General features: G+C 43.1%; 1 protein-coding gene across 3 annotated transcripts in view; it reads left to right on the top strand.

Annotated features, from left to right (window-relative positions):
- HIVEP2 (HIVEP zinc finger 2) overlaps positions 1-24,134 on the top strand; it is a 152,700-nt gene extending 128,566 nt beyond the window's left edge. For all 3 annotated transcript variants that reach the window (XM_068150833.1, XM_068150816.1, XM_068150826.1), the window contains 5 exons: positions 603-757; positions 8,163-8,338; positions 10,921-11,022; positions 11,761-12,671; positions 21,546-24,134. In XM_068150833.1, the coding sequence (XP_068006934.1) occupies positions 603-757; positions 8,163-8,338; positions 10,921-11,022; positions 11,761-12,671; positions 21,546-22,364 (2,163 nt within the window). In that variant the 3' untranslated portion in view covers positions 22,365-24,134. The remainder of the gene's footprint in view (positions 1-602; positions 758-8,162; positions 8,339-10,920; positions 11,023-11,760; positions 12,672-21,545) is intronic.
- Positions 24,135-24,563: the final 429 nt, after the last annotated feature.

Below are 24,563 nucleotides of genomic sequence, written 5' to 3'. Positions count from 1 at the left end.
GCCATCCTCCTATGACAACTTTTGAGTCTCAGTTTACCCTTCTACAAGCTCTGCTGCTTCCGCTGTTTCTGTCTCTGTTTTCAAAATCAGCTGTGAAAGGTGAGGCCTTTAAAGCCCTCCCTTCGTGTGTGCCAGAAGGTGATACATTATCTCCTTTTATTTTGCCCTTTGTTTTTATCATGCTCTGATTCAAACACTATCAGACACAAATATCCCATGTGCGTTTGTAAATAAGGATTAGAGTTAAAATTGGGTGAGGATCTTCAGAGCCATTTAGTATCTTTTACTTACTGACTCTTCCTCAGAGATTAAGCAGTAGATAATGGTGCCAGGGAAAATTCCATAATGGCAATAAATTACTTTCTAAGGCTTTTCCATCTCAATTTTCCAGAGGAAGGATATGGTGCTGTCTTCTCTGTCAAGACTCTCATAAAAATTTGTCCATGATGCCTGTCGATTAAGCGGGACAAGTTAATTCATCTTACAGAGTTGCACCAAAATGAGAGTTTGGCTTTGATTTGCAATGTTAAAAGTACTTGAAATGAAGTGTGCGTTTATTGTGTGCTCCAGCAGTAACACCCTTCCTTGACTTTGTTCTGCAGATGAAACACGAGCCATTCTTCTTGTTTGGCAGCAAGCTTGAAAAGAAAGTAGTGGGCAATATTATAAAAGAAAGAGTAAAAGGAGACATGCATGGAGATAAAGACATTACATCCAAACAAACTGAGCCGATACGAATTAAAATCTTTGAAGGAGGGTAAGAAAATGCAACTGGACGTTTCAAGTTCAGCCTGTCATTTAAAGAGATTTGAAAATGAATATGAGAGAATTAGGATGTGAGCAGTCTCCTGTATTCCTGCCATGTCTTGTAGCTCTTAAGTCTTTTGCCTTTTATGTGTCTATGTTAGTCTTAGCATGCAGAGTACCTGTATACTTCCTCTTGGCTTTATTTTGCTGTTAGGACAATTATATTTTCAATATGTGAGAGAGCACTCACTTAAAACCATTACTTTTATTCCTTATGTGCAAAGAAATGGAAAAACAGTTAATACTTTGATATTTTCTATACCATTTAATTGATTTGAATGGCTTCCATGAGAGTATCTTTCCATTTCTACACTTGGTGTGCCTCCACTCACTTGAATGCATGCTTATTCTCATTGTAATTTGTATTATTTACTGAAGTTGGACTCTGGAGATAAAACGTAAGATGACAGTGAAGTGTGTGGTGCCTAGCCTAATCCATAGATCTGTCATGTATGGTTGATGAAAAAAATGTTCAATTTTCCCATGACCATCACTCAAGTGATAACTTAAACAGCTAGCAATGAGAGGGGAAAGAGAGACCTGAAACCTTGTTAATCTTTATTTAGGCTTGTAAAGTTTGTTCTAAAAAGGAAATTAAATGGACACTTGCCTGCCTCTGCAGTGTACTCTGAAATGGAAGATACTGTTTAATTTTATAGAATTAAGAAATGATGCAATTAATTAATTTGAATAGTCAGTTGAGTAAACAGATGTGGTTTTCAATCTTACCAAACTCTGATGGTCTCACAACATTATTTCACTGGGATAACTAAATAGGTCAGGGTTGAGATGTGAGAAGTTTGTTCATCCCTTTCCTGTTTCTGTCAGCTCGTACCCTTTAAAATCTCAGTTGTCCTGCATTAATGTTATGTGTTTTGGCTCCACTTGAACAGTCTTCATGAAATGAACATTGGCATATCTCTGTAGTCTGCAGCACTGAAGGACTATAGCCTACATCTTGCCTGAAAGACTGAAAATGTTTTTTGGGAGATTGTTGTAGGTATGCTGGCCCAGACACCCTGATCCCGGCTGTTCTCTGTAGCTGTACATTGTCCTAGTACCCAAGCCTTGCTACAAAAGAGTGACCCAAATTCAGGAGTGAGCCTAACCTTACAAGAAATTTAAAGAGCTGTTGCTTCATCTTACACCCACTTTGAAGTATAAAATTTCCCTGCTTCCCACTATGCATCATTTCTGAATTTGGATCACCCAGCTGAAGATAGCCTGCACTGATGTAAGCTCCACGATGAGAGGTTAGAAAAGTGTGTTAAGAAAAGCAAGTTACAGGAGGATTCAGATCAGTGTGAGTACAACAGGTCACACTATAAAATGCCTCTGCCATCTAATACCTTCTTTAAGAAACTTTTTATGATACTTACATGACCTCAAGTTTCCTTTTACACCAGTAAGGTCTGTGAAACTTTATACAAAGTCACATAATTCACACATCACTTAGTAATGCCTCCTAGTAATACTTGGCTATGTTTAGATATCCTTTGAATAAAGCAAAACCTAAGAAGACTTGATGTGCATATTAATTTATGGAGTAGGGGAGACAAATGTCTGTGCAGTACACTGGGGCTTCTTCAACAGGAGCATGTAACCTGCAAAGCAGCAGTGAACAAGATGATGTAGTGTTAACAGGTCCACTCTTTCCTTTTACTTCGTGATTTTATTGTACATTTTGTAGGGATTATTTGTGAAACAGCAGATTCATTCTTTTCATTAGTTTGGCTATTTTAAAGATTTATCTAATTATTTTTTTTTAGATACTGTAAGCACTTTTGTCATTGTTTTCTGCCCTGACTATTGTGTTTGGCTTCCTCTTCAGGTTTCTGCTCATGACTTCTGAAAGCTAGTTTTTAACATGGGTAGCTTTTCTGTGCTTGCTTGCTCTTGGCTGTTTGTAGAACCCTTGTGTTTTTTGTTCCACTCTACTCTCCTCAAGTTCATCTTGATATCATCTCAGTACACACAAATAGTGCACTGTAGTGTGCAGCAAATATCTGTTTCTGTTTTCTTCCCTGAACAGCTGAGCATGCATAGTGATACCTTGTTTCAGCAGGGGATTTTGATTTTGATTTTCATTTGTCTTGGGGAGTGGATTTGCTTAGTCTTCTTGATTGCATTTGTTTTGTAAGTGCAAAGGAGACAATTCAGAATCCATAATTGAGAAAGATCTGTGGTTGTCAATTTGGGGTTTGTTGGAAAGCCTGTCTGTTGGGCAGGGAAGTGCAGTTGTACAGCTGCCTTGTGCCAGTCGAGTGGAACAGACACTCATATGACAGTTTGGGCAAAAAGCAAATAGACTGGGCTGGGGATGAGTGGGAAGCTAAAGGAGCAGAGTGAACAGAGTTGAAGTGAAAAGTAGATGTCACAGCACATCACCACCTCACTGCACCAAAGACTGTAAGCATGGCAGCAGAGAGGGTTTTGATGAAGAGGCTAGCAACCATATTATTACCTCTGGCAGGTGGCTTGATTCAAATGAAATTATCTGAATCACAAAATCTGCTCTCCATCATCCGTGACTGCAAAACCAATGGGATATGAAGCAGTGTTCCTCAAAAAGAAGCAGCAATTTGAATGTCAGTACTTGCTGCAGTACAGTTGGTTACTAATGGTGTGAAGTGAAAGGAAGGGGCCTTAATGATATTCTCAGTTGAGAGCAGACGTTCACAGTTTGCTTTTGTTAGTTCCTTTGTGTCTATCATTAATAGACTCTAATTGAAAATCCCCAATAAAATAACATTCTGGATAGAAATCGCAAGACTTTGGGGTTTGTTAAAGCTTACTAACTCTAAGAGGCCCCTTCAAATCAAGGGCAGCAGTGCCCCTAGTCATATCAAAGTTATGTAGTCATAAGGGGGGGATTACAGAAAGCTTTGAGAGAGGCATGAGTTAATAATAAGATCTAATATTCTTAGGGACTGGAAAGATAATAACCATAGGCTCAGTCTTCTGGTGTTTCAGGTTCTTTAAGTGTTAAATTATTTATGGTGAAGTGTAGAGAGCCAAAGTCAGTTATGGCCAAGAACCATCCATATGAATGATGAAGAGACAGATATTGTCTTAATTGTCTTTCTGCTGGTAACAGAAGCCGATGGAACGAGATCAGGCAGAAGATGGAGCAACGGAAAACATGTTATTATAACACAGAATTTATATTACCATTATCAATCAGAGAAGATATAGTGGGTGCCATTCCAGCAAAATCAGACTGTAAGGAGAGATTAAAAGAAGATAAAGTGGATAAAATCTGGAGGTAGTTGAAGCTGTGGATAGAGAGATGGCTAGGAGTCATTGGGATGTGTGTGTTCAGGAGAACCTGGGAAATGGCAAAGAGAAAAACAGAACTTCAGAAATATTATAAAAACAAAACAACCCCACCCCCAAACCCAACCCTGCTAGAGAGATAGCCAAATACTGAATTGTGTTGAGCTATGCCAGTTTTGCCTATGGTGCCAGGGACAATTAAGACAAAGGGAGAGGGCCAACTTTCTTGGGAAGGACATGAAGACACAAGAATTTGGGCATCCACCTTTTAAAGAGAAGCAATGTATGTAATAGATAACAAGATGGACACAGGAACAGGACAGTATGCTTCTAAAACATTAGCTTCAGTATTTATAGTGCCAGTGATATAGCTGAACATATGGAAGAAGCGTTCATCTAAGAAAAGCACACTTGAAAAATGTTTCAGCTCTGTAACCCAAAAATTGCTTCTTGCAGAGTTATCATCACTTCAACAGAATCTCTCACACTCTCCCTTATTTATTTAAAGCACTGGCTGTCAGAACTAACGATATTTTGTGGGCTTCACATCCGCAGGGTGACGGAAAGTACTTTGTGCTGTGTAGCAGGAGGGCAATGGAGGACAGGGGGCAGGACAAAAAGATATTATTTATCAGTTACCACAATTTCTGGATTTTACTTTTGATGAATGAGGATGAAATTCTCCCTCTAGGGAATGCCTAGCAGTCTTCAGAACAGCCATAGCATATTTTCTGGGCCATTTTAGATTTCATATTAACAATTTATCATGATAGTAAAGGCAATGTGCAGCTTTACATAGATTTGCATATGTTATTATCTGTCTGCACACTGGGTAATCAGCAAAAGCAGCATAGAATGCTTATGCCTGTGCTAAGAAAATGCCCTTTAACAGCTTTCTCCTAAGTATGCAGCTTGGAAGTTGCCCATTTTGTTTTTAAAGTAGCACAAGTATGAATTAAGTCAACTTGGCGTCCCTTAGGGAGACTTCAGGCATCTGTAGTGTAAATGCATACATCCTTGCTAGTCACCTGCATTTCCTTTATATTTAATGGAGAGAAATTGGCTTTTCCAAGATTGAGGGAAGGGATACCACCCAGAGGGACCTTGACAGGCTGGAGAGGTGGGCCCAAACCAACCTCTTGACAAGACCAAATGCAAGGTCCTGCAGCTGGGTCAGGGCAATCCCAAGCACTGATATAGGCTGGGCAGGGACTGTCTTGAGAGCAGCCCTGAAGAAAAGGGCTTGGGGGTGCTGGTGGATGAGAAGCTCAGCATGAGCCACCACTGTGCACTTGCAGCCCAGAAAGCCAATCACATCCTGGGCTGCATCAAAAGAAGCATAGCCAGCAGGTTAAGGGAGGTGATTCTCCCTCTCTACTCCACTCTGGTGAGACCAGAGTGCAGCCAGTTCTGGAGCCCCTATTACAGGAAGGATCTGGACATGCTGGAGTGTGTCCAGAGAAGGGCCACAAGGATAATTAGAGGGCTGCAACACCTCTCCTGTGAGGACAGACTGAGTTGGGGCTGCTCAGTCTGGAGAAGAGAAGGATCCCAGGAGACCTTATTGTGGCCTTCCAGTATCTTAAGGGGGCCTACAAGAATGCTGGTGAGAGACTTTTTAGGGTGTCAGGTAGTGATAGGTCTAGGGGGAATATAAAACAAATAGAAATGGGTAGATTCGGATTGGATATTAGGAAGAAGTTCTTCACCATGAGGGTGGTGAGATACTGGAATGGGTTGCTCAGGGAGGTGGTGGAAGCCTCATCTCTGGAGGCTTTTAAGGCCAGGTCGGATGTGGCTGTGAGCAACCTGATGTGGTGTGAGGTGTCCCTGCCCATGGCAGGGGGGTTGGAACTAGATGATCCTTGAGGTCCTTTCCAACCAACCCTAACAATTCTATGATTCTATGATTCCTCTGATCCCAAATGATAAATACACTAAAATAGTTACATGAACCACGCTGCAGAACAACACTGTTTTCAGTGGTGATAGATGCCTGTGTTGTACAAGACTGCAGTTAAATAAATCCAACATGAAGACTTCTACTTGAAGTTGTGCTCTGTCTGTGGGAGTGATAGCTAATCTGTTTCCTCACAAAGTGTTTATGCTATTCTCATATTATAGCACCTTGGTCTCATGTTTTATGAGGACACAACCAGGTGGATAGATGATGGTAGAGCAGTGGATGTGGTTTATGTTGATTTCAGTGAATCATTTGACACTGTCTCCCACAGATTCCTCACAGCTAAGCTGAGTAAGTGTGGTCTGGATGATTGGGTAGTGAGGTGGATTGTGAACTGGTTGAAGGAAACAAGTCATGGAGTTGTGGTCAATGGGATGGAGTCTAGTTGGACACCTGTATCTAGTGGAGTCCCTCAGGGGTCAGTATTGAGTACTATTCAATATATTCATCAACGACCTGGATGAGGGAACAGAGAGCACAATCAGCAAGTTTGCTGGTGACACCAAACTGGGAGGAGTGGCTGACACACTAGAAGATTGTGCTGCCATTGAATGAAACTTAGGCTGGGGAGTGGGGCAGGGAGAAATTTAATTAAATACAACAAGGACAAGTGTAGCTGTATAGGTTGGGGACTGATGTGTAGAACACTGAAAGCACAAGGCTGGGAATTCACAGTGACAGAAGAGAAAAGGGAATCAATGAGTAATAAAATAATATCTATTATTGGGTTTGTTGTTCTTATTCGTAATATTTATATATGAAAGAGGCTTGACAGAAAAGCATTCAGGAAGGGCATCTGAAGCACCTGGCACCATTCAAGAAGTAAGGTGAAGCAATGAAGGACAGCCACAGCCAGTGTCCCAGATGAGACTGTCATACTACAGTCAGGATGCACATGCTCCCCTAGCAAGGGAAGCAGCTTAGAGTCAAGGAACGGTGTCCAGGTCCTTACACTCAGGTTCTCATGTGGTCCAGATAGGCCTAATGGAGCATAGTGCAAACTGCAAAATACTTTTTATACACCAAGGGTAAACTTCTCTATGTGCCTCTTCCCTGGCTTCTCTCCACTGACTTCCAGAGGCACTAAGGACTGGGAGCTTGTAGCTGCAGAGTTGTGTGGGACAGCAAGACCTAGCCAGGCTGGACAGGGAGGAATTTAATGAAATACAAGAAGGGCAAGTGTAGAGTTTTGGATGTGGGAAAGAACAACCCCATGTGGCAGTGTAGGTTGGGGACTGACCTGTTGGAGAGCAGAGTAGGGGAAAGAGACATACAGGTCCTGCTGGACAGAAGGATGGCCATGAGTTAGCAATGTGCCCTTGTGACCAAGAAGGCCAGTGGCATCCTGGGGTCTGTTAAAAGGGGGGGTGGTTAGTAGGTCGAGCAAGGTTCTCCTCCCCTTCTACTTTGCCCTGGTGAGGCCACGCCTGGAATATTGTTTTCAATTCTGGGCCCCTGAGTTCCAGAAGGACAGGGAACTATTTGAAAGAGTCCATCACGGAGCCACAAAGATGATTAAGGGAGTGGAAATCTCCCTCATGAGGAAAGACTGAGGGAGCTGGATCTCTCTAGGTGGGAGAAGAGGAGACTAAGGGGTGGCCTCATTAGTGTTTATAAATATGTAAAGGGTGAGTGTCAGGAGGACAGAGACAGGCTCTTTTCAGCGAGCAGGGGCAACAGGTGCAAGCTGGAGCATAGGAGGTTCTGCATAAACATAAGGAAAAACTTTTTCACTGTGAGAGTGACAAAAGACTGGACCAGGCTTTCCAGAGAGGTTGTAGAGCCTCCTTCTCTAGAGAATTTCAAAACCCTCCTAGATGCATTCCTGTGTGACCTGCTATAGGTGATCCTGCTCTGGCAGGGGGGTTGGACTTGATTTTTCGAGGTCCCTTCGAACCCTTAACATTGATTCTGTGATATTGTTGAAACACACTGTGACCAGTGTATTCCCTGGAAGACAAATACTTTTTGAGTGCCAGACTGAAAATTCAGGACTTCATAGGTTTATTGCGATGAGATGTATATACAGGACCAGGATGGGATGCATACAAGTGATGTTTGTGCATGCATGTGACCTAGAGTCCCTATGATTTAAATGCTTTCTCTCTTCCAACAGGTATAAATCAAATGAGGATTATGTCTATGTCAGAGGTCGTGGACGAGGAAAGTACATTTGTGAAGAATGTGGAATTCGCTGCAAAAAGCCAAGCATGCTCAAAAAACATATCCGCACTCATACTGATGTACGGCCTTACGTATGCAAGCTGTGTAATTTTGCCTTCAAAACTAAAGGTACTTGACCCTTTTTGCTGAACTCTTGCCATTTCCCAGGCAAACTTCAAGCTATTTTGCCATCTGGGATCCCAGCAGCCTTTGCAATCAAGGAGAGAATGTTGTTGAGAATAAAATGATTGTGAGAGGTTTTTCTGTTCTACTTAATTGACCCGGGGATTTTCTGAGACCGAGAGACTCCTTGGATAGGTCCATTAAGAGATATAGGCTCTTGACTGGTCCATCTGTCTGCAGAGAAAATGTAGTAGCATGAGAACTGCTCTGGCAAATAATACTTTCTGCCAAAATTGCTACATGGTGCAAATTTTAATTGCAGCAACACTTAAATGCTACCAAGAGAGTACACTTGTTATGACATAATGTAGAAGCTTAGCCTCAGCTGCTGAAGCATACATGCCTTCATAGGCTTTACAGTGGGTCAGTTTCAAGTGTATAAAATATGTATGCCTCCCAGATGGGCCACTCCATCCACTGTGGCATTAATTATGAATAGAGATCTGATAGCTTGTGTTCACATGTATTTATCAGCACAGAAAGAAGCTTCCATTTGTCACCTTGAGGCCACAGATAATGATATTCTTTGGAATTCAGATTTGTGTTGCGACAACCTCCTTAGAAGAAAAGAATCCTTTCCTTTGGTATCAGTCCTTTGTAGCACGGCTCAGATGAACCTTACATTCTCGGTTTCTTAGCTTCCCTTTGGCAGACAAGGGAAATAGATTCTGGTCCCAGTGCGATGTTATGTGAAGAGAGAGAGGAAGCTGAAGGATGTTTCTCCCAAGATCCCATTGCAACTTCATGGCTGTTTTGGGGATTGAGAATTGTAATAGTTTCCATGACTCCAGCACATCTTCCTCTGCCAAAGATGGGAATAGCCGATGGATTGTAGTAGACCCATCAACCTAATTTAGGATGAGAACTTTCATGGGGATGTAGAGACAAAGACAAGGAGCTGCACATTTATAGTCTCAATAGACCATCTAGTGAGCAGTTCTTGTATCGTTGTTTACATTTGGCATTGCTGGAGAAATGAATCTTGAGGAGAGACTTGAAGGATTGTAGTTTGGCAGCTCTGTTCAGAGAGGACATTCCAGGCGGAAGAGGTGGCATGGAAAGAAATGTGAAACTGCTTGCTGAAGCTGTCACTTCTGGCAGAGAAGAAGAAACAGAAAGGAAATAGTAAGCTATTATACAACAAGGGCATGAGTAGGAAGAGTCTAAGTTAGCCTTCAAAGTCCAAGTGGTGTTTTAACTGGTGTACTATTGCTTATGAGCAGTTGTCAGATTCTTAACTATTATTGCTCTTCTGCTGAGAACAGTAGGGGACAGATCTTCAAAGGTACTTTAGGTTTTTGCTGTACATCCTGAGCATTTAGCCAGCCAGAGGCATCAGCAGGCTTTTCACACAGTGCACAGGCACAGTAAGAAGTTCTTACTGAGAAGGAAATTATTTAAATAAGCTGGGACTGAAAGTCAGAGAAAAAGCCTGGCTTGTGAGCTTCTAAGCCCACCTGTGCTATCCAACAGTGGTGCAGTGTTCCTGCCCTGAGGCTGCATGTGCCGCTTGCACCATCTGGAGACACTGGTTGAGGTCCCAGAAGCAGCATAGCTGCATTCACAGAGTGTTTTCCTTGAGCTAAGAAGCACCATGTCTTCGTAGTGGGTGGGTTTTGCTTGTGCCATGCTTTCCCCATTGGGTATTGCAAATGTGACCAAAGTGGCTAATGGGTTCAAGCAATATTCTCGTTTCTCTAGCTGGTGCTTTGTGTGCAAGATTCTTTGTCATAAAATGTCTCTTGAGACCAGTCTCAACCTAGTTTTCTTATCTGTGAAAAAAACAGACCAAGACAGGCACTCCAGAAAGTCAATAGTCTAGTGTTAGATTGCTTCCTCAGGGGAATGGGAGATCTGATTTCAAATCCCTGCTGTGTCTGGTTCAGATGCATACTCCAAAGAAGGGAGCTGAACCTGGATTTCCCACATCTCAGGTGAATGCTTAAGTACAGCTCCTCTCAGTTCAGGGAGTGCCTCTAAACGGTAAACTTGAATAGAGCAGTCTCCCAGAAATGTTGTGGGTTTCTTTTTTTTGGTGGGATACTTCTGCTTCAACATGCTTCAAATGCACAGAACAATTGGAAACTACATGTGAGGCAAATGGGAGAGCCCTTAGCTCGAAAGCTGTGAAACTGAACAGCTAGTGTGCATTTGACTTATTTCAATGTCCAAGCAGCCTGTACATATCATGAGCACTGAGCCCAGGGATAGATAGCATCTACAACTGATTTTTTGTCTTGTGGGGATGCCTTAATGTTGTGTGGCAAACTGGAGATGTGCCTATATATCTCTCAGGTCCTGAGTTTAAATTTTGGCTGGGTTTTTTTTTTTTTTGAAGATACAAAAACCTGCTCTCATTAAAACAGGCTCTGAGGGCAATGGGCTGGATGAGTCAGCCCTGTCTGTTTGCATTTTATTTAAACCAAAATCTCCCATCTGCATGATAACAGGGTTAAGATACACCAAAAGCTGGCTTGGAGAATGATCCTTGCTGTTGTCCATTAATTAGATTAATTTCTGATCCATAGGAAATCTGACAAAACATATGAAGTCTAAAGCACACATGAAAAAATGCCTGGAGCTTGGAGTATCAATGACATCTGTAGATGATGCTGAAACTGAAGAAGCAGGTATGTCAGAATGATGTAATTTAGTTGGAATGGCCTCTGAAATATGCAAATGACTCATTGCACTTCAGCACAGTGGCTGGCATGGGAAAATATATTGAGAGTATTTGAGGCATTTTTTAATTTAGAGGCATCTTTTTAATAAACAGTAAGTATAAAAAATAAATCCATTTGCCTGAGTTATGTTTTTTTATTAAGATACATGAGGGAGAGCTAGAAATAAAAGTCTGACCTGTTGTCATCTGTCTCATGCAGAATTTCGAATCTTTGAGGGCTTGGGTGACAGGTTGGACTTGATGATCTTTGAGGTCTTTTCCAGCCTCATTGATTCTATGTTTCTATGATCTTTTCAATTGAGATGTGAGGGGTGGCAACTTTTAGTGACACTGAAAGATGGGGTAGGGTAAATTTGCTTCTTATACTCCCTTTCAAGTCTAGAATTTTAAGGAATTATTATGAAAGATTATAGCTTGAGGCTATGAAGTATGGCTTCATACATCCATCCCAGATGAGGAGCATCCAGCAGTGGCAGCAGGTATGCTGGGTGAGGAGCACATGCAGTAAAAGATACTAGAGGTGGGGTTTGTGCTTACTGTCTTGACTTGCTACTGCGGATTGGATGTGACACTTGAGGACATGGTTTAGTTGTCAGGAGATGTTAAGTGTTAGGTAATAAGTTGGACTTTATGATCTCTGAGGTCTTTTCCAACCTGGTTGATTCTGTGTGATTCTGTGTTTCAGAAAACATGGAGGACATGCAGCAGGAGGCAGAGAAGAGCAGCAACCTGGCAGGTCTGTCAACAGAGCACCAGTTTTCTGATGCGGAGGAATCAGATGGCGAGGATGGCGACGACAATGACGACGATGATGAAGATGAGGATGATTTTGAGGATACTCAGGGAGACTCGACACCAAAAACTAGATCAAGAAGCACCAGCCCGCAGCCCCCTCGGATCTCCTCCCTGTCAGTGAACTCGGCCAGGGCATCACAGGGGGCTTCCCCTGAGGGCTCCCTTGCTGTGGGACACTCCTCCCTCATCAGTTACTTGGTCACCTTACCTAGCATTCAGGTTACTCAGCTTATAACACCAAGCGACTCCTGTGAAGATTCACAGATGACAGAATATCAGAGGTTCTTCCAGAGCAAGAGTACCGATTCAGAGCCTGATAAAGACAGGTTGGACATACCTAGCTGCATGGATGAGGACTGCGTGCTTTCGTTGGACCCCAGTTCATCTCCAAGGGACTTCTCACCTTCCAGTCGCCAGTCATCGCCCGGCTACGATTCTTCACCCTACAGAGATAACTCACCAAAGAGGTATTTAATGGCAAAAGGGGATTTGTCACCCAGAAGGCATCTGTCACCCCGAAGAGATATTTCCCCCATGAGGCACCTTTCCCCGCGAAAGGAGGCCGTGCTGAGGAGAGAGTTATCACCAAGACGGGACGTGTCACCAAAGCGTCACCTGTCGCCAAGGAGACCGATGTCACCGGGGAAAGATGCATCTGTGCGAAGAGATTTGTCTCCTAGGCGAGAGAGGAGATACATGGCTTCCGTGAGAGCAGCGTCTCCCAGGAGGGGCTTATACCATAATCCAGCGTTGTCCATGGGTCAATATTTGCAGTCTGAATCTATTCCAGTAGGGCATTCAGTAAGTATGAAAGAATATTTTCACTCCTGTTGCCAAAACCAGTGCTCTTACTTAAAGTGTGCATAGCATTTTTAAAAACTTTGCAGCTTTGTAGAAGGAGGTGGTGTAAGCTTTGAGCCTTGGCAGGAGGTCTGGAATTAGTGCAAGAAGTTTGGAACAGACAGGGACCAAGCTGTGATGTTGATTCAGATGCAGCAGAGACAGCTGAAGAGTCAGTTCACTTGGTACAGGCCTGAGTAGCTCCATTAACGTCAATGAAATTAGACTGGTTTACATTAATGTCCTGTCTTTATTATATTTGCTTTATATAGATATGTGTGTATTAAAAATATGGTATGATGATATGAGATGTGATGTGATATGATATAGAATCATAGAATGGTTTGGGTTGGAAAGAACCTCCAAAGGTCATCTAGTCCAATCCCTTTAGTGAGCGGGGACATCCTTCATTAGATCAGGTTGCCCAGAGCCCCTTTGAGCCTGACCTTGAATATCACTAAGGATGGGGCCTCACAGTATCACAGTATCACAGTATAACTTAGGTTGGAAAGGACCTCGAGGATCATCGAGTCCAACCTATCAACACAGACCCCATGACTAGACCATGGCACCAAGTGCCACGTCCAATCTCCTCTTGAACGCCTCCAGGGACGATGACTCAACTACCACCCTGGGCAACCTGTTCCAGTGTTCCACTACCCTCATGGTAAAGAACTTGCTCCTAATACCCAGCCTAAATCTAATCTTCTCTAACTTAAAACCATTGCCCCTCTTCCTATCGTTTCAGGCCTTTGTAAACAGTCCCTCACCAGCCCTCATGTAGGCCCCCTTCAGGTACTGGAAGGCTGGTATTAGGTCTCCCTAGAATTTTCTCCAGGCTGAACAACCCCAGCTTCCTCACCATGATATGATATGAAATGTTATGATATGATACTATATTATTATGTTATTTTAAAACAGCCCAGGAAACTTACAGCATGTGGAGCTTGTTTCTGCACTGTCAAACTTTTACCTCCCAGTCTGTCCCATGGAACTGAGCCCAGATCAGGACTTAAGGCCTTGATAGTGGAGCGCAGTGTCCATTACTGAACTATTGTTTAATGAAATAAAAATGCTAAAATAAATAGAACCTCTCAAAAGAGCAGGGTGCCCGTCAAAATCAGGATCTGTGTCTGGTGTTCCAAGGATATTATGGTGTGCCAGAAGCAGGCAGCTGTCTGCTCCACAGAAAGCATGATCACAACTGGCTGTTTCAGCAGGAACACAACCGTCTGGGTGGAAATGGAAATATGCAAAACTTGCACAGCAGCTGTCTGTGCTGGTCCCTTTCAGTAAATCAGCTCTTAGAAACTGCAGACTTAGCACTTTTGACTCCCTAGCATTCACAAAGCACCCTTAATGCAAATAAATTTGATCTTTAGAGTTAAGGAACAGCATCACCATTTACTTATTTATTTATAGGTAAATTGCTAAAAAAAGTAGTATGCTTCCCTTGCCACATTTCATGTGCTGCCCTCTCACTGACTGCCTTGTCAGCTGGTACGTATGGGTTCACTCTGGGCAAGTTGTGACAGGCTCATGCTGCCTCAGGGCTCCTGCCCTCTGCCCAGCAGGTCTCTACTTTAGACTTCTCCGTTGCCAGTCTTCTTGTCATTTTGCATAGTCATTGTGGTGCTTCTCTGTAGTGCAGAAGAATTGAATCCTCAGCTCTTAAAACAGCATTTCAAGAGCTGTTGGGTAAACTTCTCTGTGGAGCCTGGCTGATGTGTAACCTGTGCATGGGAATAGAATGGGAATGCAGCTGGGCAGAGATGGTTAGAGCAAATAGAGATGCGGTGCCACCAGTCTGGCAGATCCAAAAGTTGATTCTTAGCTTTTCATGGGGATAAGGGAAAGCTGCAGTGTGAGCAGCCATGTGTGTAGGAATAAGCAACACAGGTACTTCTCCCACATCTTAGACATGGCCCCATAGCCTCCTAAGTTGTTCATCAAAGCAGCAGTGAGGGTGGCTGACAAAGTGGTCCTTGAGGAAGGGCACGCAGAAACACTGCAGCACTCTCCTAGGGGCAGTCACTGTGTAGCTGAGAGAAGATGCAAATCTCACCAGCAGTTCTACTGACAAAGTAAGGAAACACAAGAGGATAAAGACCCACCAGTTTAACAGTCATGTCATGGTATATGGAAAGGATTATATGAAATTCTACAGCTGACACAGTATAGAGAGGTCCAGTCCCTAATGCCTTGCTTAAGACACTTCCACTGGCATCATGTAGCAGAGGTTTTTGGGGTGTGATGGTGCTGACAAAAGGGTCTGTAACAGTCACCCTTGGCCATCTGACAGGTCTTGCTGTAATGTTTGCCTTGTGTGTTACCCACACCTTCCAGCAAGGTGTTTAGCACATTATAAGGACACTTTAGCACCCTTAGCTCCTTCTTTCATAAATCCACCATGCCAGACGGGCTTTTAACACTTTTGCTTTATTTTTGAGGTAGGAACAGGCATGTGGCAGTAAAAACTCCAATGCAGAAGATCATTTGTCCTCCAGAAAGCGCCAGTAACTTGGTCTCATGTTGAATGTTTTGAGGGAGAAGACCAGACCTCAGTACAGTCAATGGAATCTCAATACAGGCATCATTGGAAACTTAGCCCAGGCAAATTTAAGTGATGTTGTTTCCTATCAACAAAAGAGTGAAAGGAAGAAAAGATGGATTCCTCACCTCCTGCTGCCTTTCTGGAAAACATACTTTAGCCAAAGAGTAGTTGAGTTCAGGTGAAACACAAATCATTATAATCAGTGTGTAGAAAGAAAAGTAATATCTGAGCTTGCTCTAAATGAAAGCTGTCAGGGAAGAAAAAGGAATAAAGGCTATCTTCTACTTTTAGAGAAGTGAAATCCAGGAAATCAGAACATGATCAGTAATGGTATCGGTAATGCACATGCCAGCTTACAATCCTGCTACCTCTTTCATAGCTGTATTGGGTTCCCAGTCCTTGCAGGAATAAGAATAGTTTTGTGCTTTTAGTGCCTGCAGTTCCTAGAAGTGGATGGTTTTCTTCTCCCCTGAAACTAATGTAGTTGCTCTAGTCGCTTTGGTCAGTGCTGGTCTCATTCCCCTTCATGTTGCTTTCCTTTGAACGTTCATGCACTTTGGTGGTCTCGTGCAAAGAGCTTGTAAAGTGCTCAGGTATTGAAAGTACCACACAGAAAACAATTTAAGTTCTTTAAGTGGAAAAGAGCATGGGGAAAACAACTATTTTTGTAGACTACAAAAATACAGAAAAATGCACTTTTTCTTCTTTGGCAGTTAATAACCAGATACACTCTTGCAACAGGATACTAAGCCTAAGGCTCTGGCTGATCCTGGTGCACATTTGACTCTGGCAAGTTAAACCGGCTTGTTTAAATTTAAAGGCAGACCCCACTGCTCTCTGAATACTCTCCAGAACTTCCCATGAAGAATGTCAATGCAAAAGGTTTCTTTCCTTAATGAGGAGGCTGGTGCTGTTATCAAGGGGCCCTGATTCTTCTTCTCAGTCACTTTAAGCCAGTTGTGAAAGAAAGAGGAGAGATGGGGAGGCTGTGTTAGTTCACCCTGAGTGTCTCTCTGGTATCATTTTAGCTCAGATCAGGTATATGTTTCTGTTGTCACATTTGTTATACCTTGACTTGCATCGCAGAGCAGTCTTGGAGTAAGTGACCTGTATTGTTTTCAGATAAACTGAAAAATGTGCTCTAGGAGTGCAGCTGGTGCACTTAAACTGTGACCGAGAAAGGGACTGCATAGGGTTGGTCTGAAGCAGCCTCTAACCCCACAACTCATATTATTAATATGGGATCCAGCACTACCCATTTCACCTTGTTGCTGCTTGTCCCCAGTCCTAAGGCACCCCACTACTTCCTGGTGCAGATGAGAGCTTTTGCCTCTTCTTCCAATACCAGGCTAGACACAATGGAACTCTGTCTCTTGCTGTGAGCAGTACAGACTTGTCCCTACCAGCTGAGGAGGTAGATTTTGCTTGTGTTGCTGTTTTATTGCACCTGTCGTTCATATTGAAGTCTGGATCCTGTCTCAATATATTCACAGGGGATGAAGGAAGTTAGGCATATCTGTGTCAATAAGACTTAAGGTCCTTTGATCATTGCAGACATACATAGATTAAATCCTTTCCTAAGTGTTCAGTACTTTATTGTCTTGAGCAAAACAAATTCCTGTACACAGAGCCAGCATTCTAAGGTCCAGGTAAACTGTGTATGTGGGCTGCTATGGTACCATCTCAGGACTGCAAGTTGAGCTGATTCTGAAACTGCAGTCTACACAGGTTTATAGTCACTTTATTAATCATCATGTCTTCTAGAAAGCACATCGGTAGAATTCTACAGTTTTTGCTTTTTAACTTTAAAAAGCCTCACGTACATTCCAGCATGCTAATCAAACAGATTGTTCTCCACCCACCATCTTTTTGCAGGCTGTGGTCTGAGGTTGCCAGGAGGATGTCTGTGAAGGGTACTTGGCTTTGAAATGCTATCTTCCTCTTAATCCCCCACAGCCTGTTCTAGGTGATGTACCAGATACAGGGTAAACCCTATCTCATCCCTAAGGCATTCTAGAGGATAGGGCTTTGCTCAGGGGTATGATGTGGCAGTCTAGCTTTATGACCTGACCAGAGAGTTTAGTGAAAAATTCTTCCAGAATATTGTTGCTCAGAAATTACATCATCTGGGTTTGGAGGGAAATATGCTAAAGTGCAACAAATGAGAATTAATAGGAAACAAACTGGATTACTATCACCTGACAAAGAGAAGAGCTTTTATCACTGTGCTGATAGCAACCTATTCTGACTGCACCACGAGGAGATACTGTGACTTTCTGCGCTGTGCTTAGTGGTGGGATCCAATACTCGCTCTGTCATGAGAGTAAAGACTTTGGATTTTCAGGTTGTTTGTTATAAGAAGACAGCTCCTCTAATATTCAGTCTTTCATAGAATCATAGAATTAATGAGGTTGGAAAAGACCTCAAAGATCATCAAGTCCAACCTGTCACCCAAGACCTCATGACTACTAGACCATGGCACCAAGTGCCATGTCCAGTCCCCCCCTTGAACCCCTCCAGGGACGGTGACTCCACCACCTCCCTGGGCAGCCCATTCCAATGCCTAACAGCTCTCTGTTCCCCATGTATGTGTGTCTGCTTGTAGGTGTGAAAATGCTATATATTGATTAAAATAAATAAAAGCAGAGTAAGAGATTAAGAGTTATTAATGCCTATAACCATTTCTGTTGACCATTCCCAAAGCTGTCTGCCAGAGGCAGAGAAAAATAATCTGATATTTGCTCAGCCAGGTTTGCAAGACATCCAGTGGACATGCATACATTGTCACTGTCCCTGGGCCCCTCAGTTTAAGAAGGACATCAAGACACTTGACCATGTCCAGAGAAGGGCAACAAGGCTGGTGAGAGGCCTTGAGCACAAGCCCTATGAGGAGAGGCTGAGGGAGCTGAGATTGTTTAGCCAGGAGAAGAGGAGGCTCAGGGGTGACCTCATTGCTCTTTACAACTACCTGAAGGGTGGTTGTAGCCAGGAAGGGGTTGTCTCTTCTCTCTAGCAACCAGCACCAGAACAAGGGGACACAGTCTCAAGCTGCACCAGGGGAAGTTTAGACTGGAGGTGAGGAGAAAGTTCTTCAATGAGAGAGTCATTCGCCATTGGAATGGGCTGCCCAGGGAGGTGGTGGAGTCACCGTCCCTGGAGGTGTTCAAGAGGGGATTGGACGTGGCACTTGGTGCCATGGTCTAGTCATGGGGTCTGTGGTGACAGATTGGACTCAATGATCTTTGAGGTCTCTTCCAACCTTGGTGATACTGTGATAATGTGATACTAGCTATGTAAAAATTAGGCATATGAGACGTATTGGAGGATACTACTTATCTTGAAGCATGTGGCAGTTTCTATCAGGTTAGCCACCTGTGCCCAGCAAGGACAGAATTGCTCTATTCCCCTTTGAAACAGTGTGTCAAAGTACAAGATGAAGCCGGTGTCTCTCACCGTTAGAGAATTTTGTGTGACTAGGTTTGTTCTTTGACGAGTTTGACTCTTTTATTTATCTGGTCACTTTTGTTCTAAGTTCACATCAGATGCAATAGTGATAAATGTCATAACTTAGGAAACAGCCAGGAGGAGAGTATGACTGAGAAATGGGTTGACAGACCAGACATGGGAAAAAAAAATAATAATAATAGAAGGCAAGCAGCTGTGCAGAGGTGAGATTAGTGATAGAAAGGACTGACAGGGCAGGTGAACTATGTCTTGTGGCTTGGCAACCGCAGTGTATTCTGTAAAATTTTCCTCATTCAACAGTCTAACATGCTGCCTCTATGCTTTCTTTTGACAGTTTCTCTTTTATGAGACTCAAGTGTCTCACTTTCTGAATAGGAAAATTCCCAACATAGATTAGTTTCTGAATAATAACGTCTCTTAAGTTTTAGTACAATGATTATGGGTCACCCTTCCTGTCTCAGTGTTGATTTATATCAAAGAGGACAAAGCATCTGAGCACAGTGAGATTGAGCCCTTGGGTAGCACAGAAACTGAATCTTTAATTGTCCCCTAAACCAGCTCCCTAGGATGGGATCAAGAGGTTACTTAATGCCTTGAGAGCTAGGTTTTCCCAGCATTAAAGTGCTGCCACTTTTATACATCGACATTTAGCAGTGCAGTCCTCAGGCTGCCACACAAGGACTGTGGTAGCAGCACAGCTCTGGGGCAATTGATAGGTGTTTGGTCAATTTGAAGAGCAGAGATGAGCATTTTCATTCATTTAATTTTCTATGGGAGCCCCCAAGAGTTGTGTGGTGAAATCCCACACACAATTATGAAAATGTCATCCTGCACTTCTGTCATCATTATTCTTCTGGTCAGCAATAAATGATACTTAATCATCAGATGGAGTACTGTGACCAGTTCTGGGCCCCTCAGTTTAGGAAAGATGTTGACTTGCTGGAACGTGTCCAGAGAAGGGCAACAAAGCTGGTGAGGGGTTTGGAGCACAAACCCTATAAGGAAAGGCTGAGGGAGCTGGGGTTGCTTAGCCTGGAGAAGAGGAGGCTCAGGGGAGACCTTATTGCTGTCTACAACTACCTGAAGGGAGGTTGTAGCCAGGTGGGGATTGGTCTCTTCTCCCAGGCAACCAGCACCAGAACAAGAGGACACAGTCTCAAGCTGTGCCAGGGGAGGTTTAGGCTAGATGTTAGGAAGAAGTTCTTCGTAGAAAGCGTGACTGCCCATTGGAATGTGCTGCCCAGAGAGATGGTGGACTCACCATCACTGGAGGTGTTTAGGAAGAGACTTGATGGGGTGCTTGGTTTCATGGTTTAGTTGATTAGATAGTATTGGATGATAGGTTGGACTTGGTGATCTCAAAGGTCTCTTCCAACCTGGTTAGTTCTATTCTATTCTATTCTATTCTATTCTATTCTATTCTATTCTATTCTATTCTATTCTATTCTATTCTGTTCTGTTCTGTTCTGTTCTATTCTATAATAAAATAAAATAAAATAAAATGTTAAAGTTAATAATTAAAAAAAATATTAACCCAAAAGTCCAGGACATATTTAACACAGAGTGGAGAGAATTTATTCATTCTGAAGGCAGGAGGTAATGGGAAGGCACTGAAAATGTCAATATTGTGAGATTGTTTTTTATTAGCCATTGCAAAATCCCTCATTTTTCCCAATCCCATTATGAGTGGGTGAGTCTCAACAGAATCATCACTGGCTAATGCCAGTGCTTTCCTTATTTGTTTACACTGCAGATAGGCCAGAGTGGTGCTCCATTGTCTTAAATGACTATAACAATTTGAGAAGTAGTTGAACTTCCATGGAAATACCTTTTCATCAAAGATTGGGTAACACTCATGGGGATCAAGTGCCTTTTCTGAGGCAGGATCCTTCAGCAGTTAGAAAACATGTACATGCACTCAGATTTTTCCTGTACTGAGCAGGGAGCGTTCATAGAATCATAGTGTGGTTTGGGTTGGAAGACACCTTAAAGACACCTTCCACTAGATCACATTGCTCAAAGCTCCATCCAACCTGGCCTTCAACAGGACGGGACATCCTGTTCCAGTGTCTTACCACCCTCACAGTAAAGAATTTCTTCCTAAAATCTGCCATCTGTCAGTTTGAAACCATTACTCCTTGTCCTGTCACTGGACTCTGGTGTTTATCAGAGGTCTCCTTTAAGTATAGGAAGGCCACTGTGAGGTCTCTTCTGCAGGCTAAGCAACCCCAACTGTCAGTCTGTCCTCACAGTGGAAGTGCTCCAGCCCTCCAGTTGTCTTTGTGACCATCCTCTGGATTCTTTTGAGCAGGTCCATGTCTTTAGTACTCTGGAGGCCCCAGCATACATGATACATGTTTCACTGCAACACTCTTGATACTCAGAGTGAGCTGCCAATACCAGCACAGTTTGTACAGTTTGCCAAAAGAGAGGGTGAGATATATCTTCTGGCCAAATTCCTCCTGGGAGTTGAAACTCTATTTACCCCAGATTCTCTCCACAGTTTCATTTGAGTACAATGCTCTTTACTTCCTGACCTAAATTGCTGCTTTGTGTTGCTGAACACTCTTAACTAGATGCTGCCTTTCACCTCAGAGGCATGAGCCCTGTAGGGCTGAGCTAAGCAAAACCTCCTCTGTTGTTTGGATAAGCAATTAGTGGAGTTTTCCAAATGCTTTGGGATCCATCTGGATGAAAGGTGCTGCATGAATGGGAGGTTGTGTTAGACAGGAAAGCAGATAGGTGGTTTGGCAGCCAGACAAGAATTTTGCTAGTAGCAGCACTGATGTTTCTTTTGTTTCTTTTTCTGGTTACAGAGAAGGGGATTGTCTCAGGGGCCTTACTTCAATGTATATGGAGAAAAAGGAGGTATGGAGCACCACGGGTCTAGCCCATTCCCTGAAGGTCCGAGCGACTACGTCTTCAGTCACCTTCCACTACACTCCCAGCAACAGATCCGAGCACCTATCCCTATGATGCCTATTGGGGGTATCCAGATGGTCCATTCAGTACCAGTCGCCCTTTCAGGTTTACATTCTCCGTCCACTCTGGCCCTGCAGAGGGAGGGCTCTGAGGAGAAGCAAAGAGGAACTGCGGAAATCCTTACAAAAGAATCCTATAGTATTTCTAAGCACCACGAGAAACGTACCTCTCTGCACAGCTTGCACCCCAGCGCTCCCTCCAGTGCGCCCTCCTCTCCGTTGCTGTTGCTGTCACAGAGCACTTCGGAGGACAGTGTTGTAGCTACTGAGAGGGAGCAGGAGGAGAACATACAGACTTGTACAAAAGCCATAGCCTCTCTGCGAATCGCCACAGAAGAAGCCGTTCTGCATGGGGCGGAGCAGCTGCAGAGGCCTTCTGAGCCTCACCAGAAACCCTTAGAAAGTGCACATTTTAGCATTAAACACTTTAGTGGATCTGAGCCGGGCCAGACCTGTGCCTCAGCCACCCATCCTGACTTGCACAGTGGTGAACAGGACAGTTTTGGTACATCACAGACTGCGTTAGCCCATCCCACCTTTTACAGCAAGAGCTTTGTGGACGTCCGGCAGTTGGGCTTTCACGGCAGGAGCGACTCTGCATCAAGCACACAGGACAGAAAAGATCCGTCATCTGAGAAGAGCAAGCCACACTGATCTGAGATGCATGGAGACTTTCACCCATACATTTACCCCACTTTTTTTTTTTTTGGTTTCCCCTTTTATTTTTGTTTTTCCCTAGAGATAGAGGAAGTATTCAACTTTACAGCATGCCTGTTCTAAGTTACAGTAGTTTGCTATTATATATACTTTTGTTTTATCAAAAGAATTAGATAAAATAACAAGTCATCATGAGCCTGACCAAAACTAAATTTGAAATTCTTATTGGGTCTGGTACTTTTAAATTGTACAGATGTTTGTGCCTTTTCTTTACTTTGCTTATATTCTTATAAGCATTTTTTTTAGCAGTAATTTGTACATATTTTAGAATTTGTGTATCTGCTTTGTAATAAATGTAATTTCTTTCCTTTTTTTGGACACTTGGATCTAAATGATGTAAAGCAAAACAGCATCAATATATGTGAGGTTGCACTAAAACATATTTTTATATGATTAAAACTGAACAGCTTTTATGTACAGCTCTGATTCTGTAATACTAATATTTATTTACTTTGTTTCATAAATTGTAAATTTTTTTCTTAATGTTGTGGATTGCTTTTCTATGTGAAGCATGGGATTTACTGTTGCGTAATTAGAACAAAATGTATATTGTAAAACGAGATATTTAAACTAGAGTATCTTATTCTGCACTTATGCATTAGTTTAAAAAACAAACAAACAAACAAACAAACAAAAAAAAAAAAAGGATAAAAGATGTATCAGTCAGTTCTTAACTCTTGTAATTTTCTTTTTTTTTTGGTCCTCTTGTTTGCCGGATTGACTATAACTTAAGTGCTGATTGTGATTTTAAACTGATAGTACCGTAAAGCATTAAAGTAAAACAATGTGCTATTGTGAGTTTTTTCAAAGCTTTATAAAACAGTTATAAATATATTAAAAGTATTTGGTCTTATGTGAACATGTTGATCTATATACTCCTTTAAAAAGCTATGGGAAAACATTCCACCCCATGTAAATATGTGCAAGTGCATTACTGGTGCCGTCTGTGTAACTGACTGGGACAGTGAGGTTTGCTGTGCTGCCAGCTGGGGCACTGCTGGCTGCTGGGAGACTTGAGTCTGGCCATGGTTGGACCCGCTCCCCTGCCTCCAGCAGTGGGGTGGCAAGGCCCCTACGGCCGCACGGGGCTGGGCGAGGAGCCAGCCTGCTGGCTGGACAAGTGGTGTCCCGCCTAGCCCCGCCAGTCCCCTGCTCACCAGGGCCGACTGTGGGACATAGGTGTCACGCAGCAGTGCCCTGGGGTATCAGAGGGGGATTTGGACCTGGGGAAAAAGGTGTTTCCTTGCACTTGACCACCATGGCTGGTCACTCCCTGCTGGGGTACCTGGGTCAGCTTCAGGGGAGGCTCCCATCCTGTGTGGGACAGAGGAGCGTGGCCTTGCCAGCAGAGCAGAGAGCACTTCCAACCTGGCCTCTTCAAGGAGCGGGATTCACGGACAAGAAAGTCACAGTCTTCCAGAGCAGGGTCTCCATCTGGGTGAGGTTTGTTCCAGAGGAAAGTCGAGAGGAGCCCAGGCTTGTGTTTGAACGCTTGTGGTGGGCTACCACTGCCACCAGCAGCACGTGCGCGTGCACGCACGCACGCACACACACACTCTCAAACACACAGAGGGAAGAAACCAACGACCTGGATTATATTTTGTGCTATTTAGTGGATTATAAATCTGTGAAACCAAGTTTGTATATTGACTTACAATACATTTAAGGAGTGTTCTTTAAAAAGAAATAAATATACAGTTACATGCATCAGGTGTCTAGTTTTCATGTGTTCTTTGAATTTTCCAAGTGTATTGGTGTTCCATTGCATTGTCAGAACTTTTCATTCTCATGCACTGCTTTCCCGCCCAAGAAGCACACTTAAAAATGCAAGTGGCAGCAAAAAAAGGTGGATAATTTTTTGGCCTCCTCAGATATGATCAAACTAAGCCTGTTTATTCCATGTGGAGGCAGAACCACAGCTGGAAAATTGTCATAATTCTAGCGTGATGGCAGATGATGAGCGTAACACTATAATGGGTAGTGACTGCTTGTAGCTGTTAAATGTTAGGTTTTTGTATCCATTGCAGTGTTCCTACCTTTATTTCAGGTCATGATGATAACCTTGCTAATAGAGGCTCATGCCAGAAAACTGGCTCATCCCAGACTGCAGAGAGGTGAAGCAGTAGATGTAGTTGG

The sequence above is a fragment of the Melanerpes formicivorus genome, unplaced genomic scaffold (assembly GCF_026170545.1).
Source record: "Melanerpes formicivorus ecotype bairdi unplaced genomic scaffold, bMelFor1.0.p_v2 SCAF_2, whole genome shotgun sequence".
Classification (NCBI taxonomy): Eukaryota; Metazoa; Chordata; class Aves; order Piciformes; family Picidae; genus Melanerpes; species Melanerpes formicivorus.
This window is presented reverse-complemented; position numbering and strand designations above follow the sequence as displayed.